Here is a 14115-nt window from a genome sequence, read left to right on the forward strand (position 1 = left end):
AATTAGAATTTCAGCATGTCAATTCAATTTTTGATTTTGTGGAAAAAATACATTTTAAATTTTAATTCATGCTAGTAAAAATTGGTACTGCAGTTATAATGAATTGGAAAAAGGCTTGAATTCCTATCAATGAGAAATGAAATTCTACATGCTGAAATATAATTTCTACATTTAAAAGTACAATCTCAAGTGGTACATAAGACATTTGTACTTCTATTTGTATGTACCTGTCTTCCCCCCCCCCAATTTTCTCCACAATTTAGTCGTCTCCAATTCCACTCACTAGTCAGGACTCCCCCCAATCACATGATACCACCAGCGCTAGGAGGGTGAGGGCAAATATAGACTTCCTCCGAGACCTGTGAAGCCACCACATCTTTTCGAACTGCCGCTCACGCAACGTCATCGGACAGCCGAACGCGTTCGGAGGAAAGCGCCAACCGCCAGATCTGTTACGTCAGCTAACAGACGCCTCCGCTGACTAGCATTGCGTTGAGTGATGGGGGGAGAAGGAGGGGCCATCCTACCCACCCAAAGAGAGTGAGGCCAATTGTGCTCTCTTGGACTCCCAGCCACAGATCTACCTGTTATTTTTATAGTAAAAACAACATTTTCTGCTAAAGAAACTTTACTTAATTTAAAATTGTGAACATCTTAACATTTAAAATTTTTACATATAATATATTAAATTTTGCCTAAGTAATGATTAGACCATTTTCTGTTCCACACTGTAGTTAAAAGATCATGTTTGAATTCCTTTGGTACAAAGGTGCTTTACACACCTGAAAGGTTTGAGCACTGACATCACAACAAGGGGATAAAAAGAGTGGACTTTGACTTCATTCCCAAAGTGGAGCTTTTCTCAGCTGTTCTCTCAGTTTTATAGGTTTTTTACAATGGCTGAAGAGATTTCTTTTAAAAGACTAGATGTCCCCAAACTTTTTTGACAGACAGTGAATTTGCTTGAGAAGTAAAATGACTGAATTGCAGGGAGTCACTTTTGGAATCGAGTGTATCATGTTTTATGTACTTGGCATTGTAATAGATTCACTTTCACTGGCCAAATCGAAGCAATCACCAAACACTGTGATGTAGAAAACCACACTGGTCACCACTGAGTGGAACAACATCCAGCCTTATCACTACAGACATTAAAGGAGCTCAGCCTCCTAAGAAAGTAGAGTCAGCTCTGACCCTTCTTGTATGAAGCCTATGAGTTCCTTGCCCAGTCCAGTTTACTGTCCAGGCGAACTCCGAGGTACTTGTACTCCTGAACCACCTCAGTGTTGGAGCTGTCAATGGAAACAGGAGTCAGAGCAAGTCCACCACTAACCCCTTAGTCTTTGAGATGGTAAATTCCAGGCGGTTCAATCCATAACCATTCCACAAAACTGTTAATTCCCCTGTACTCCTCTTTCCTTCCTCCACAACTGCAGAGTCGCCTGAGAACTGCTAAGCTTTCACAGTCTCTAAAGTCTAAGAGCCAGAGGTGAGTTTGGTGTGGACAGCCATGTAGAAAAGCACCACTGCTTTTTCTTCCAAAGGCCCTGGACAATTTATTCACATACATGGTATCACAGACTGCATCAAGTACCAGCAGATATTGAATCAAAACCTGACTGCCTCAACCAGGAAGCTTAAACCGGGCCATAGTTTAGATCTTCAAGCAGGACAATGATCCAAAGCCTCAAAATCAACATAAAAATGGTTTACTGACCACAGAATTAAGGTTTTGGCATGGCCTCAGTCCCAAAGAAAACCTGTGGAATGAGACGAAGAGGGGAGTCCACAGTGTGGCCCTTAGAATCTGGAGGATCTGGAGAGGTTCTGTATGGAGGAAAGGGCTCAGATCCTTTGCCATGTGTTCTCCAGTCTCATTAAGCGTATAGAGCTGGTATCTTTGCAAAGGGAAACTGCGCAAAGTATTAAATAAAAGGTGCCAATGATTGTGGTACACAACAAGATTTCTTTTTTTTTAGACATTGTCCTTCAAATAAAGGCTAGATTTTTATTAATATTTTGAATAAAAGATCAAAAGGATAAACTAAAATAAAAAATGTTTTTTTTTATAGCCTGTTTTGATCATGTTTACCAGCGGTGCCAATATTTGTGGAGGGCACTGAATGCATATAGATACTAAATACTATAATGAACTCTTTTATTCAAAAATGAAGACTTTTTGCTGGCTATGTCCCCTTTAAGGACTATACTAAAATAGAAATCAGAAATAGAAGTAAATGGACTCTTTCTCACACCCCCACAGCTGACTGTCCAGTAAATCAATGCTTCCTGTGTACAACATTTTAAACTTTCACTTCCTTCAGTGAGTCACGCCCCAAATAGGGCATACTGTCTCTTTAAGAGCATTACACTCTGTTATATCATGTTCAGAGTAGTTTCTAGCTGCTGCGATCGGCCCCTCGCTCCAGTCTCGGGGGTCTGGAGTGACAGTGCAACAGCAGGAGGATGCAGGGAGCTAACGTGAAGGAAAACGAGGGAAAGCTGGACAGACGGATGGCTTGAAGCGTTTAAAGAGGATTTTCCTTATTTGTTCATCAAGGTCAGTGTTTTACTGCAGTCTACATGAGGTTTTAACTGCCTTATTTAGACGAGCAGGTTTTATTAGAATCACAGCGTTGATGATGTGTTACTGTACATTATGGACTGACTGTATACTGGACTGTGAGAGTGTCAGCATTATACAACAGTTCTTCAGAGATACTGACACTCCAGCAGTTATGATTATGATCACAACTGATTTCCTCTTATTATGTTTATGAAGGTCGTAACATCTCCACCGTGTTCACACCTAAAACTTAGAGGAAACTATGAGAAACACTCAGTATGAATAATAATGGGTCTGGGTTTTAGTGGTGTTTACATGCACAACATCAGTGAGTATTCGGAATTAGGTTCTAATAAGATTAATATTCAGAATTAAGTTCTAATAAAATTCATTTCCACAATGAAGTTCTAATAAAATGAATATCTACAGTGAAGTTCTAGTAAAATTACCATCCAGAATGAAGTTCTAATAGAAGTAACATGCAGAACGAAGTAGTAATAAAAACATTAATATCCAGAATTAGATTCTAATAAGATTAATTTTCATAATGAATTCTACTAAAATTAACATCCACAATGAAGTTCTTATAAAATGAATATCTAGAATGAAGTAGTAATAATAACATTAATATCCAGAATGAAGTTCTAATAAAATGAATATCTAGAATGAAGTTCTGATAAAAGTAACTTCCAGAGTGAGGTTCTACTAAAATTAACATCCAGAATGAAGTTCTAATAAAATGAATATCTAGAATGAAGTTCTAATAAAAGTAACTTCCAGAGTGAGGTTCTACTAAAATTAACATCCACAATGAAGTTCTTATAAAATGAATATCTAGAATGAAGTAGTAATAATAACATTAATATCCAGAATGAAGTTCTAGGTAAATTAATATCAGAATGAAGTTCTAAGAACATTAACATCCAGAATGAAGTTCTAGAAAAATGAACATCCAGAATAAAGTTCTAGTAAAATTAATATCCAGAATGAAATTATTCTACACTCTTGGCAAAAATAGTTCTATACAGTACCAAAAAAGGTTCTTTGACTTATAACAGTGGCAGAACCCTTTTTGGTAGAACGTTTTTTAAAAGGTTCCTTAAAGAACCATACACAACAGTTTCCAGCACAAAAAAAATCATTTAATGATGTAAAGAACCATTTATGCATTCAAATGGCTCCTTGAGTTGTCACAGTTCTAGATATTACCCTTAAAACGCCTTTTTTAAAGGTGAAGAATTAATATCTGAAATGAAGTTATAGAAAAAATAACGTCCATAATGCCTCATACATCAACAGGTGATCAAATCTCAACAGATAACTTGACATAGAATCAGAATAAACAGAAAATGATGATAATATAGTATATATCATCTAAAACATTCTTTGTTACCAAAAGATGTGAAATATTAAATAAAACACTTAAAACACATTTTAATGTCTAGTTTATACTTTTCAGTGACATCCATATCAGTGAATATTAAATAAATTACCAACATTATTAATATGACGAGTGATTCCAAGCCAGTGTAGTTGGTGTTGCACAGAACAAATGCATGTAGAGCAGTTGTGATTGGCGCTGTTGGAGCTGCATGTTGGACACTGTAATCTGTGTATAGCTGCAGTTTCTGTATGAGCTGAGTTTCAGTGCAGATTAATCATTTTAGTCATCTATCGCAGGACGCCAACAAGGTTCAAGTGCAAACACAAGCGCAATGATTAATCCCTTCGAGGCGGCAGTGGACATTAGAGCTGAGGGTGATAGTTTTCTTTGAATCTCGTGTTAAATGTTAAATTAAGTGGATAGCTCTGTTAAAGACACATTACTCATCAGGCGTTGGTGGATCTGAGCAGCTAGCAGGACACTTTATTAAATAATTCAGCTCATAAAGGCCTTTAAAGTGCAGCTGACCTTGTAAAACGTCAGGCAAGTAGATGTTTTATTTTCCTGCTGCCACGCCTATATTGTCTTCTATTGAAAAATGTTTTTCAGATAGGCTGAGATTATTTTTTGACGCCTACATGGTTTTTGAGACAAAAGTGGAGCTCTCCATGGCTTCAGTTTCCAAGCAGCAGGATCACCTGAACATAGTCCACCAGACAGAAGCTCTGGCTGTTGGTAAATGTCAGTCAACTTCTTCTAGAATCAAACAGCAACAAGACGTCAGAAGAGGCACGTCCCTGCTGTTGTTTGCCGCTCCAGTTCCCCTGTGCCTCAGTGTAGCTTATCAAGAGATTATTATAGGCTTATAATAGACATACTTATCAACCTAATATCCAATAGAAGTAAAGCAGTAGGTGATCGAAAGCCTGTAGAATTGGTCAAAAACTGTGAGCCAATCCTCTGGGCTTTAATTTTAGGGGGCTTTAAATTTAAGAGCTCTGAATGTTCATTGTCATTCTTTAGTCGATGTCATGCCCATATTAGGAACTATACTAGGAATATAAGCTGGTTTTCTCTTCGGAATTAATGGGCCTCATTCGCAAATGTCTTCCTATGTTTCTTCTTAAATGTGTTCTTGAGAAAGGTCCTAAGAAAAAGTCTACGTCAGATCCATGGCGTGCTCTGAAACCGCAGAACTGTTCTCACCTTTGTGTTCTTGAGTGTGTGTAGACTCTGTTCTTACCTAAGAACAAATCCCAGATAGGAGAACATTGGTGAATATCAGAATCTTCGTAAAAACTGCGCAAGTAGGTTTTAAGAAGAAATTGATTCTTAAGAACGGTTGGTGAACGAGGCCCAATGAATGCCATTACTGAAACTTGCCGCTTTCACATCCTGTGATAAGCAAAATTGTTCTGAACCAAATGCATTTTGCCATACATCCTTTTTCCCTTCTGAGTGTCACTGGATCCTCGGAATTACAGTCTGTAAATTATGAATAATGCGCCAATCTAGCTAGCAGTGCTGTGCACCGAATTGACACCATAAGACTGAAGGCCTCATCGAAATTTCCCACAAAAACAGAAAGATTTGTTAAATGTGGTGGTTAAGCGGCTCTGGCAGTTTTAGCCTACACTTTGAGTAACTGGTGTTATATAATACTGTTAGTAGTTAGTAGTAGACCTACTTTCATGCAGCATCATTTCAGTGTGCAGTGTTAGTTTGCTAGTAGAATGGAAGTATCATTACTTGTATTTTGACTCCATAACGAGCACATAATTTAGAGTATACAGTGACTTGGGTTTAAGAAGGAAAAAATAGAGTATGATAACAGCAATTTTTCAAAAATGACGTTCATTTTTACTACGGATTTATATGGAAAGTCCACAGTGAAAATCTAAAATATTTTTTTATTTTACCTCAGAAATAAACAGAACATTTTAAAAATGTACAAAATTTAGAACAAAGAAAAGTTAAGTAAGACGTATTCAAAATTCTGCACTATTTTGAAGTCACTATTCAAATTCAAGCACGTTTGTGACACTGACCATGTTTAAGCCTTTGCACAAAAGGTCAGATTCTTTTTTAGGCTTATCTCTTCTTAATGTGAGTAAATTTTTTAAAGCTTGGTAGTATTAAAGAAATTTGGCCTGTACAAGCAAGACATTGAATTTTGATTCCCAGCTCTATTCCCAACAACCACACATAGGCATGGCAAACTAACCCAACAATTGAGTTTGTTGGAGAACACTGGGTAGGTGTGTTCAGGGCTTTAGATGTGAGGATGCTCTCTACACATTATGTAACTACACCATCTCTTACCTCTCCTATAGTGAATGGGGTGAGACTGAGGTGCACAGAAGAACGGCATGGACACTGTTGATCCACTGGAGCAGGAGAGACTCATCTTCATCATCACGCTGCCCCTGTCCTCCGCCATCATCCTGGCCAACCTCCTCATCATCGTGGGAATTGCCTGCAACCGCCAGCTCCACAACACCCCCAACTACTTCTTCTTGAGCCTGCTTGTGGCGGACCTTTGCACAGGCATCGCCTTGCCGTTCATTCCTCGAATGGGCCTCACCCGTTCGTTGAACTTTCAAGCCTGCCTGTTCATGCACATCTTCCCCAACTTCCTCTTCCTGTCCTTCCTCTTCAACCTGGTCATGGTGCACTATGAGCGCTACCTTTGCATCGTCAGCCCACTGCACTACAGTCAGTTTTGGGTGCACCGATGCTTCCCCGCCGCCTTGCTGGCTGTCTGGATGCCTCCATTGCTCTTTGCTTCCCTTCCTGCCTTTGGCTGGAACAACTGGAATGAGTGGAGCAGTGAGAGCTACTATAACTACCATAACACCAGTGGCTCATCCAGTGGAGATGGAAGTAGTAACTGTTCTTCAGGCACATGTCAGGATGATGAACATTGCTCCTACAAACAGATATTTCCAAGACCCTTTATCTACATGGAGGTATATGGGCTACTTCTTCCAGCAATCATGTGCATTATAGTGATGACTGGTCGTGTGCTGTGGATCGCAAGGAAGCAGCTGCGGGACATCTGCAAGCTCCACCGTGCAGTGGAGCGTCATGAAGCTTCGGACCATGAGCAGCAGCTCAACGTACGTTATGCTAAATGCGTAGCTGCCGTCTCCCTCACTTTCCTCCTCTGCTGGGTGCCATACATTGTGTACCTCCATGTGTCCGTGGTACTTTTTCAAGATGAGAATGACAACAACTCATCCCTAAACATCATCCTGTCCTGCACAGGGATTGGCAGCATGGCCATTATCCCGGTCATACTGGGCCTGGCCAACCGGCAGTACACTGAGCCAATAAGGAAGCTGCTAAGGAAGCTGAGGGATCGCTGGACTGGTGTACGAAACTCGGAGGATGCCACTCCATGAAAACCAGGGGGTATTTCACTGAGCAGTCTTTCTCAGCTTGTTCGAAAAGTTTGTCGAATAGGAGAAGAGATAGGGGACATTCCTGCCTGGCAACTTTGGCTAAAATCTTTTTGTTTACTGAGAAATCCTGTAGTGTGAAATACCCCGAGGGCTTGTATTTATCAAAGCTTTTCAGTGGCAGAGTACTGATCTGGCATCCAGGACCCACATGCACACCTTCACTGCCTGTCAGACTTTGGGAACACCCTGACTTCTTGTGAAATTTTTCAACTACTGTTTGATTTCCACTGTTTTCATTAACGTTAAGCAGCTATTTGGTAATCCTTTGGGTGTATTTAGCTTGAATATGCCATGTTCATAGCGTCTTCCTTGGTCTGAAGAGAAGATTTTGCCTAAATAATTGTTTAATAAATTTTTTTAAAGCACATTTGAAACTCTGTTGGCCCAAAGACGGTTTAAACACCTGAAAGAATTGTGCTGATGTGTGCTGAGAGCATAACAAGGGGACAAAATGCATGGCCAAGAAAAAATCAGAAGATCTAAACAGCTTCTACATAGAAGACAATCCAACCTGGCTGAGTTATATTTAAATTATTGGAGTGAGGAATGGAAGCCGACAGCTCCTGGCCATTTTAAGGGGTGAAAAACCCCTGGGACAGTACTTTTACTCTGAGAGGTTTAATTAAAAAAGGGCTCAAACAGATTTTGACAAAGACGTCATAGACTTCATAATGTACAGATGCAGATCCACTTACCTAAGTAGTACTGGGCCTTTCTTTAATGGCTTCATACTGTATATATAAAATTATCAATAAAACAAAGTCATTGGATCCAGTGCACACATGTGGTGAAGAAACTTGTTGTCATTTATTTGTTTTGGACAAATTGCTGTTTTTAACAACAGTATTAACCACAGATGCACATAAACTATAATTTAAATAAATGCTCGGTATTTTGTTGGAGGTTGTAACTTATAAACACTAAAGGACCTCAGTTAGATTAAATCAGATCAGATTAAATCAGACGTTTGCTTCTTTAGTTTTGTACTGACAATTTGGTGATCATCTTTTTTTAATGGGAAACATTACATGAGACTACAGAAGCCACACATAATCAGATTTCTTTCTAAATACACAATGTGCACCTCTTTTGTTGCTCAGCAACTTTTCAGTAAACACACCAAGCCAGCACAGCACATGATGTAAAGAATTCAAACTACAAGGCTAATGTGCAGGATACAAGGCTACAAGGCTAATGTAGCTAACAAGGCTACAAGGCTATTGTAGATATCAAATAATGAAAGCTTACATCTCTCCAATTAAAAAGTGTAAACAGGCTCCACTGTGTCTTGGAGATGCATGACGTGTGATCCGATCACTCAAACCACCTTCGGAGGTGGTCAGGGATGCCCTGTTGCGGATCCATATCAGAATTCGATTTGTAGGTAAAATAAAGCTCTGCTGATCGTTCAACACAGTTTAACAATAAATGGTCTTAAATGCTGGAGTTAATGTAGAACTGCTAATTCACCCTTTGAATTTTCCCGTTCCACCTTAAATGGTGAAGCAGTTACACTCTGGCGCCTCAGGCACCATTTAAGGTGGAATGGGAAAATTCGAACAAGAAGCTGGCGAAAGAGAAGCGACTTCAGCCTCGTAAAAATTAAATATTGAGAGACATTTTACAAGAAACTGTTCTACTTTTGTGGAAAAGTTTCCTGCTGGAGATGCGAGAAAAGCGGCTATAGCTGAGCTAAAGCTTAAAGCAGAGCAAAGTAAGTCTGCATTAGTCTATACTAGCACATCAGCACATACTGAGACATATTTACAGCCAAGGTGGTAAAACGGACATAAAGTGTTGTGGTTCCTAAGGTGGTTTGATTTTTGCTGGGAGGACAGAATGGTTCTTCTTAACATTTGGGTTTCTGACACCTGACCTATGCAAAAAAAATAAAAATAAATTTAAAAAACAAACCTGTCCAACCATAAAAAATTCAAGGAACATTCCTATCGGACAATCTTCAACATTTGACTCAAGTTATCCAGCTTACTGAGAATCCTGCTTTGTAAAACATACCCTCCTGGCATCTATATGGATAGTGTTTCTCCAGGATATCCTGTCTTCTATTTGGGTCAAGCATGTTTACATGCACATAATAATCCAATAACTGCAGAAAATCAGATTTTGGCAATAATTAAAGCACTTCAGTAATCTTTTTTAATGAGAAACAGTACACGGGTCTACAGAAGTCACACGTAATCAGATTTCTTTCTAAATATACATGTGCACCTCTGCTAGAGTTATTTATTTGGCTCCAAATTGCACATAATGTGGTCATTTGTGCCATTTCATGGTTGTATCATTGAAATAAGTGTCTAATGTTTATTGTTTCCCAGGCAGCTCTTCTGTTCTGTTTGCGCAAATGAGTAGATATAGAAAAAAAAACAAAATCAGAGTAAGAATATACAAGCACTGAAAAAAAAAGATTATTGACATCAGATCCAGGTCTTTTTATTGGATTTCTTTAATCCGATGTAAGAAATCGGAATGTGCTGTTTACGCAACCACTTGAATATTCAGATAACTGCTGATATCAGATAATGACTGTGTTGTCAGTTTTGCATGCAAACAGTTTTCCCCATTCCTTAATGTGTTGTAGCCTTTTATGCATGTAAACAATCTGCAAAGTCACAAAGCTCAAAGTTGCCTCCAGAGGGAGCAACTCTCTCCCACAGAAACCACTTTTCTCAGCTGCCTTAAACGCCTCGCTGGAATTCCTGCCCTTTTCCTTTGTTACAAGATGATGTCATCTCGTAACACAGTCCTCACTGCCTGCCTACCAGCAAGCTCGGCCCACCCACACACAGCTACTGGAGGAAGAAGAGTGTGATCAGTGTTGTAGCCGTGTGGAGAAGATGCTGACTGGACTTTCAGGATCCACTCTGGATCAAACTGATACGGCAGAACCGACACTGCTGGAGAAACAGCCACAGTGGAGTTTTCAGATGCTCAGGAGAGAAGGGTCTGTCCGCAGACTGCAGGACAGGGGCGGAACATGTAGGAGCAGAACCGCAATAATGGTCAACCAATCAGAACAGAGCGGGTGAGCTGACCAATCAGAGCACCTTGAGTTCATCGGGAGGCGGGGCTTAAAGACACAGGCACTCTAACAGAACGTTTCAGACAGAGGGTGAATAGAGATGAACAGTATGGGGACAAATAATGTGTTTGTTGAACATTGAAGCATGTACATATATTCAGACCACAAAAATAAAATTATGACCACTGAAAATGAACTCCTTTTTAACTGTCCAAGAAGTCTATAGACATAGCAGGTTTCTAGATCTAATTTTAGAGATGAACCTAAACTGACAGATGTCTTTTTATTGTAAACCAAAGTGCAGAGATAAAGGTATGCAGTACAGTTCCTGTTCACTGAAGGTGAAAAAGAAGTTGTAAAATACTGGTATAGCAAACAGTTCTGCAAAACCTGGTCACCTGTACAGCAAAGGACCCAAACCAGTAAGTATACATCTGTGCATCTGGGAGCATGTTGACAACTGTAAGTTGTCCCAGTGAAGGCCTGTTAATTTTTTTTAAGCTCTGGCAATTTACTCCTTATCTTACTCCCATTTTAGACTTGAAATGCTTAAATATTGATAAAAACCGGAAAAATGTTCAAAAACATTTCACAGGTAGTATATATAACATAATATATTGGGGCAAAAAAAGTTATGGCATATTTTTCCCCAAAAAGTTAAACTTAAAAAAGCAAATTAATAAAATTGTGCACTAAAATTTGCAGAAGAATGTCATATATAAGTGCCTCTGTAGAGGACGTGTTAACTTTTTTTTTTTACTGATAAAATCAACAAAACATCATTTGACCGAGAGTGTTAGCATATCCATTAGTATGTTGCATGTGACATATTTTTGTCCATTCCATATTGAACCATCACTTTCAGGGATAAATTAACACCTACAATGTTCAGCTGGACACAAATAAATACTTCAAATTCAACACTGAGGATTTTGCTGTGTGTCTTAAAGAGCAGGGAATAGTTACAATTCCATGTGTCCTTGGCTTTTACTTTGGACTGGTGACTAATTCTAATACAGATGCAGCTTCGGTTTGTAATGTCTGAGAGAGATGATGGCAGACTTTCTCTAGGGAGGAGGAAACGCTCTGATAGCTCATTCATAACACTTGTTCCTTGCTTTGTGGCGGTATGGTAACCTTCACTCTGTGATCACATCCAGATGGACTCAAATTTGGCTTGTTGTCTTATTTTTCCCTCTGTTTCCAGAAAAAAAACCTATCTGCTCACTTGGGTCCAGTAAAATCGCAGTGCATGTAGCAGGCCTACATGAGGATGGTCAGCTATGTATCCCATGCACTCTGTGTTTACAAACACAGCTGTTTTCTTTTCCTTTAAGAAGCGTCCAAGCTAATAAAATCCACCAAACGTTATCTGAGAATATTTTAAACATGATCCAGTAGAAACGGAGGGAAACATTCTGACCTCAACTGCCCCGTCACAGGAAGTCTTCAGACGTAGCATGTTTTAGATCTAATTTCAGAGATGGGCCTAAACCAGATGTCTTTTTATGGTAACTGAACTGCAGAGATAAAGACATTCAGTAGAGTTCCTGTTCACTGAAGGTGAAAAGGAAGTTGTGAAATATTTGTATAGCAAACAGTTCTGCAAAATTTGATCACCTGTATAGCAAAGAAGTCCAACCAGTAAGTATACATGTAGTTGTATGTGAAACTTCGGGCACCCCTATTCAAATAACACATTTTATTGATCTTCTAGTTGAAAAGAAGTTAACACAAATCTGCATAGAACAAACTTAATATGACACATTTTTACACATTGCTGCACAATTGGTATTTCTTTGCTGAAATTAACATACTGGAACAAAAGTCTCACAGCTTTGACTCATTAGGCCTTAATCCAAGTCAAATATAGACAATTCCAGAGTGTAATAAATGATTTGGCCCTTTAAAACTTCTCAATCTGCTGTGCTTAAACTCAGCAGCCAGGGATCTGAAACAAAAGATAAGTGATGCTTACAAAGCAAGAGAAGATTTCCACTTCCAGTGTACAGTTAAGGAGAAGGGCTGAAGTCATGACAAGATGTGTATGATCAAAAAAAGTCTCTGAAAAAAGTTGCTCACAGTCTGGTCAAGAATGCAAAGCAAAACCCCCACATCACTGCCTGCAGGAAGACTTGGTTGGCACGGGAATAGTAATAGTATAGAATAGTAGCACCAAATTTTGGACCCCTGGCACAATAGTGTGCCCAGACCTCTTCCCAAAAAAATCAAGAAAAGAAAAAAATGTGTTTATTAGGTTGTATTTCTTCATTAGGTTAGTTGGTATGCATTTAAAGGTAAAACAGTTAATGGTCAATAAGTTGAGCTTTCCCTGAAAAACATGATATTTTGGCAAATGAAATTTTCTTAAATCTAGTCGATATAGCTAAAATTTCTCATTTAGAGATTGTTGTAAGCTTATTTTAAGCTTATTTCAATTGTTTGTAGGCATTTTTCTTGCCTTAAGTAATTCTGTCAAATTTAATTTTTTCACTATATTGGCAGATAATTTTGCTGGTTTTAAGCATTAAACAAAAATGTCTGCAAACACAGTGAGATTATTTTACTTTTTTACTTTTTTAAATGTTTAAAAAAAGAACATCTAGAAATGAGTTACATAATCTTATAATAAACTTAATCTAATGTGAAATATTAGACATATTAACTAGTTTTAAGGTAATGTCACTTGCGAAGTTACCATTTTTGCAGCTCTGAATCATCAATCTGGCTCTAATTCTAAAAGGATTAGACTTAAATTTAGTCTCTTTTAAAGAGAGTCAGTGTAATTAGAGAGAAAAACCAAACAAAAAATATGAAAGTAAATTTACATTTTCACATAAACTGCTCAACAAATGGTTGATTGGACGTTGGAACACCTATCAGCTGCCTGCTTTGGTGAGCTCAGCTTGTCTCATGTCTTCAGCTGCCTCAGTAAAGTAAGAGGTGCTGCTCTCTCTCCCTCAGTGACTTCTGGAACTAACAGTGTGTGTTTTACAGATTAGCTGCTGGGCTGAGGCTGAACTTCACCGGGATGATCACAAAAACACTGAGTGTGTTTACATGCACTTAATAATCCAATAACTGCAAAAAAAACGGATTTGTCAGTAATCCGATCAACGCGTTTACATGCACTTGAGTAATCAGATAAGGGAAACTCCAGGTCTACATGAGTCAGACAGTAATCTGATTTCTGCTTTGCAACCAGCCAATAAACTCACAGAAGAAGACGTGACGTAAACGTAATATAAAACTTCGTTCCGCGGCTTTTTTAAAAAACATCGCGCCACTTTACCTGAAAATATGAACATCCATCATCTAGAAGATGAAAAATATTTAAATCCTTCACTTCGTTGAGCATGTATTTGGTTTCAGAGTTGCTCAAACAGTGTTTTGCTCCATCTCGCGGCAACGCTGCTCGCTCATGTCCAGTACCGCGGTCTGTTTTCACACATGCTCAGACTGAGAAATCCGAAAGAAATCAGAGTAAGAGTTCACACGCGCTCTTTATCGGATTTGTTAATCTGATTTCTAGACCTTACTCTGATCTAACAAATCAGAGTGTGCTGCTTATATGACCATTTGAATAATCAGATAACTGCAGAAATCCTATTATGATGGGATTATTATTATTGAGTGCATGTAAACCCACTCTATGTCTGTT

General features: G+C 38.7%; 1 protein-coding gene across 1 annotated transcript; it reads left to right on the top strand.

Annotated features, from left to right (window-relative positions):
• The first annotated feature begins 2412 nt into the window (after window positions 1-2412).
• gpbar1 (G protein-coupled bile acid receptor 1) lies at window positions 2413-7713 on the top strand. The gene is made up of 2 exons (XM_036573218.1): window positions 2413-2560; window positions 6284-7713. Exon 2 carries the CDS (start codon window positions 6320-6322, stop codon window positions 7352-7354), a length of 1035 nt encoding a protein of 344 aa, XP_036429111.1. The 5' UTR covers window positions 2413-2560; window positions 6284-6319; the 3' UTR covers window positions 7355-7713.
• The last annotated feature ends 6402 nt before the right edge of the window (window positions 7714-14115 follow it).

This window comes from Colossoma macropomum, unplaced genomic scaffold (genome assembly GCF_904425465.1).
Source record: "Colossoma macropomum unplaced genomic scaffold, Colossoma_macropomum, whole genome shotgun sequence".
In the NCBI taxonomy this organism is placed as follows: Eukaryota; Metazoa; Chordata; class Actinopteri; order Characiformes; family Serrasalmidae; genus Colossoma; species Colossoma macropomum.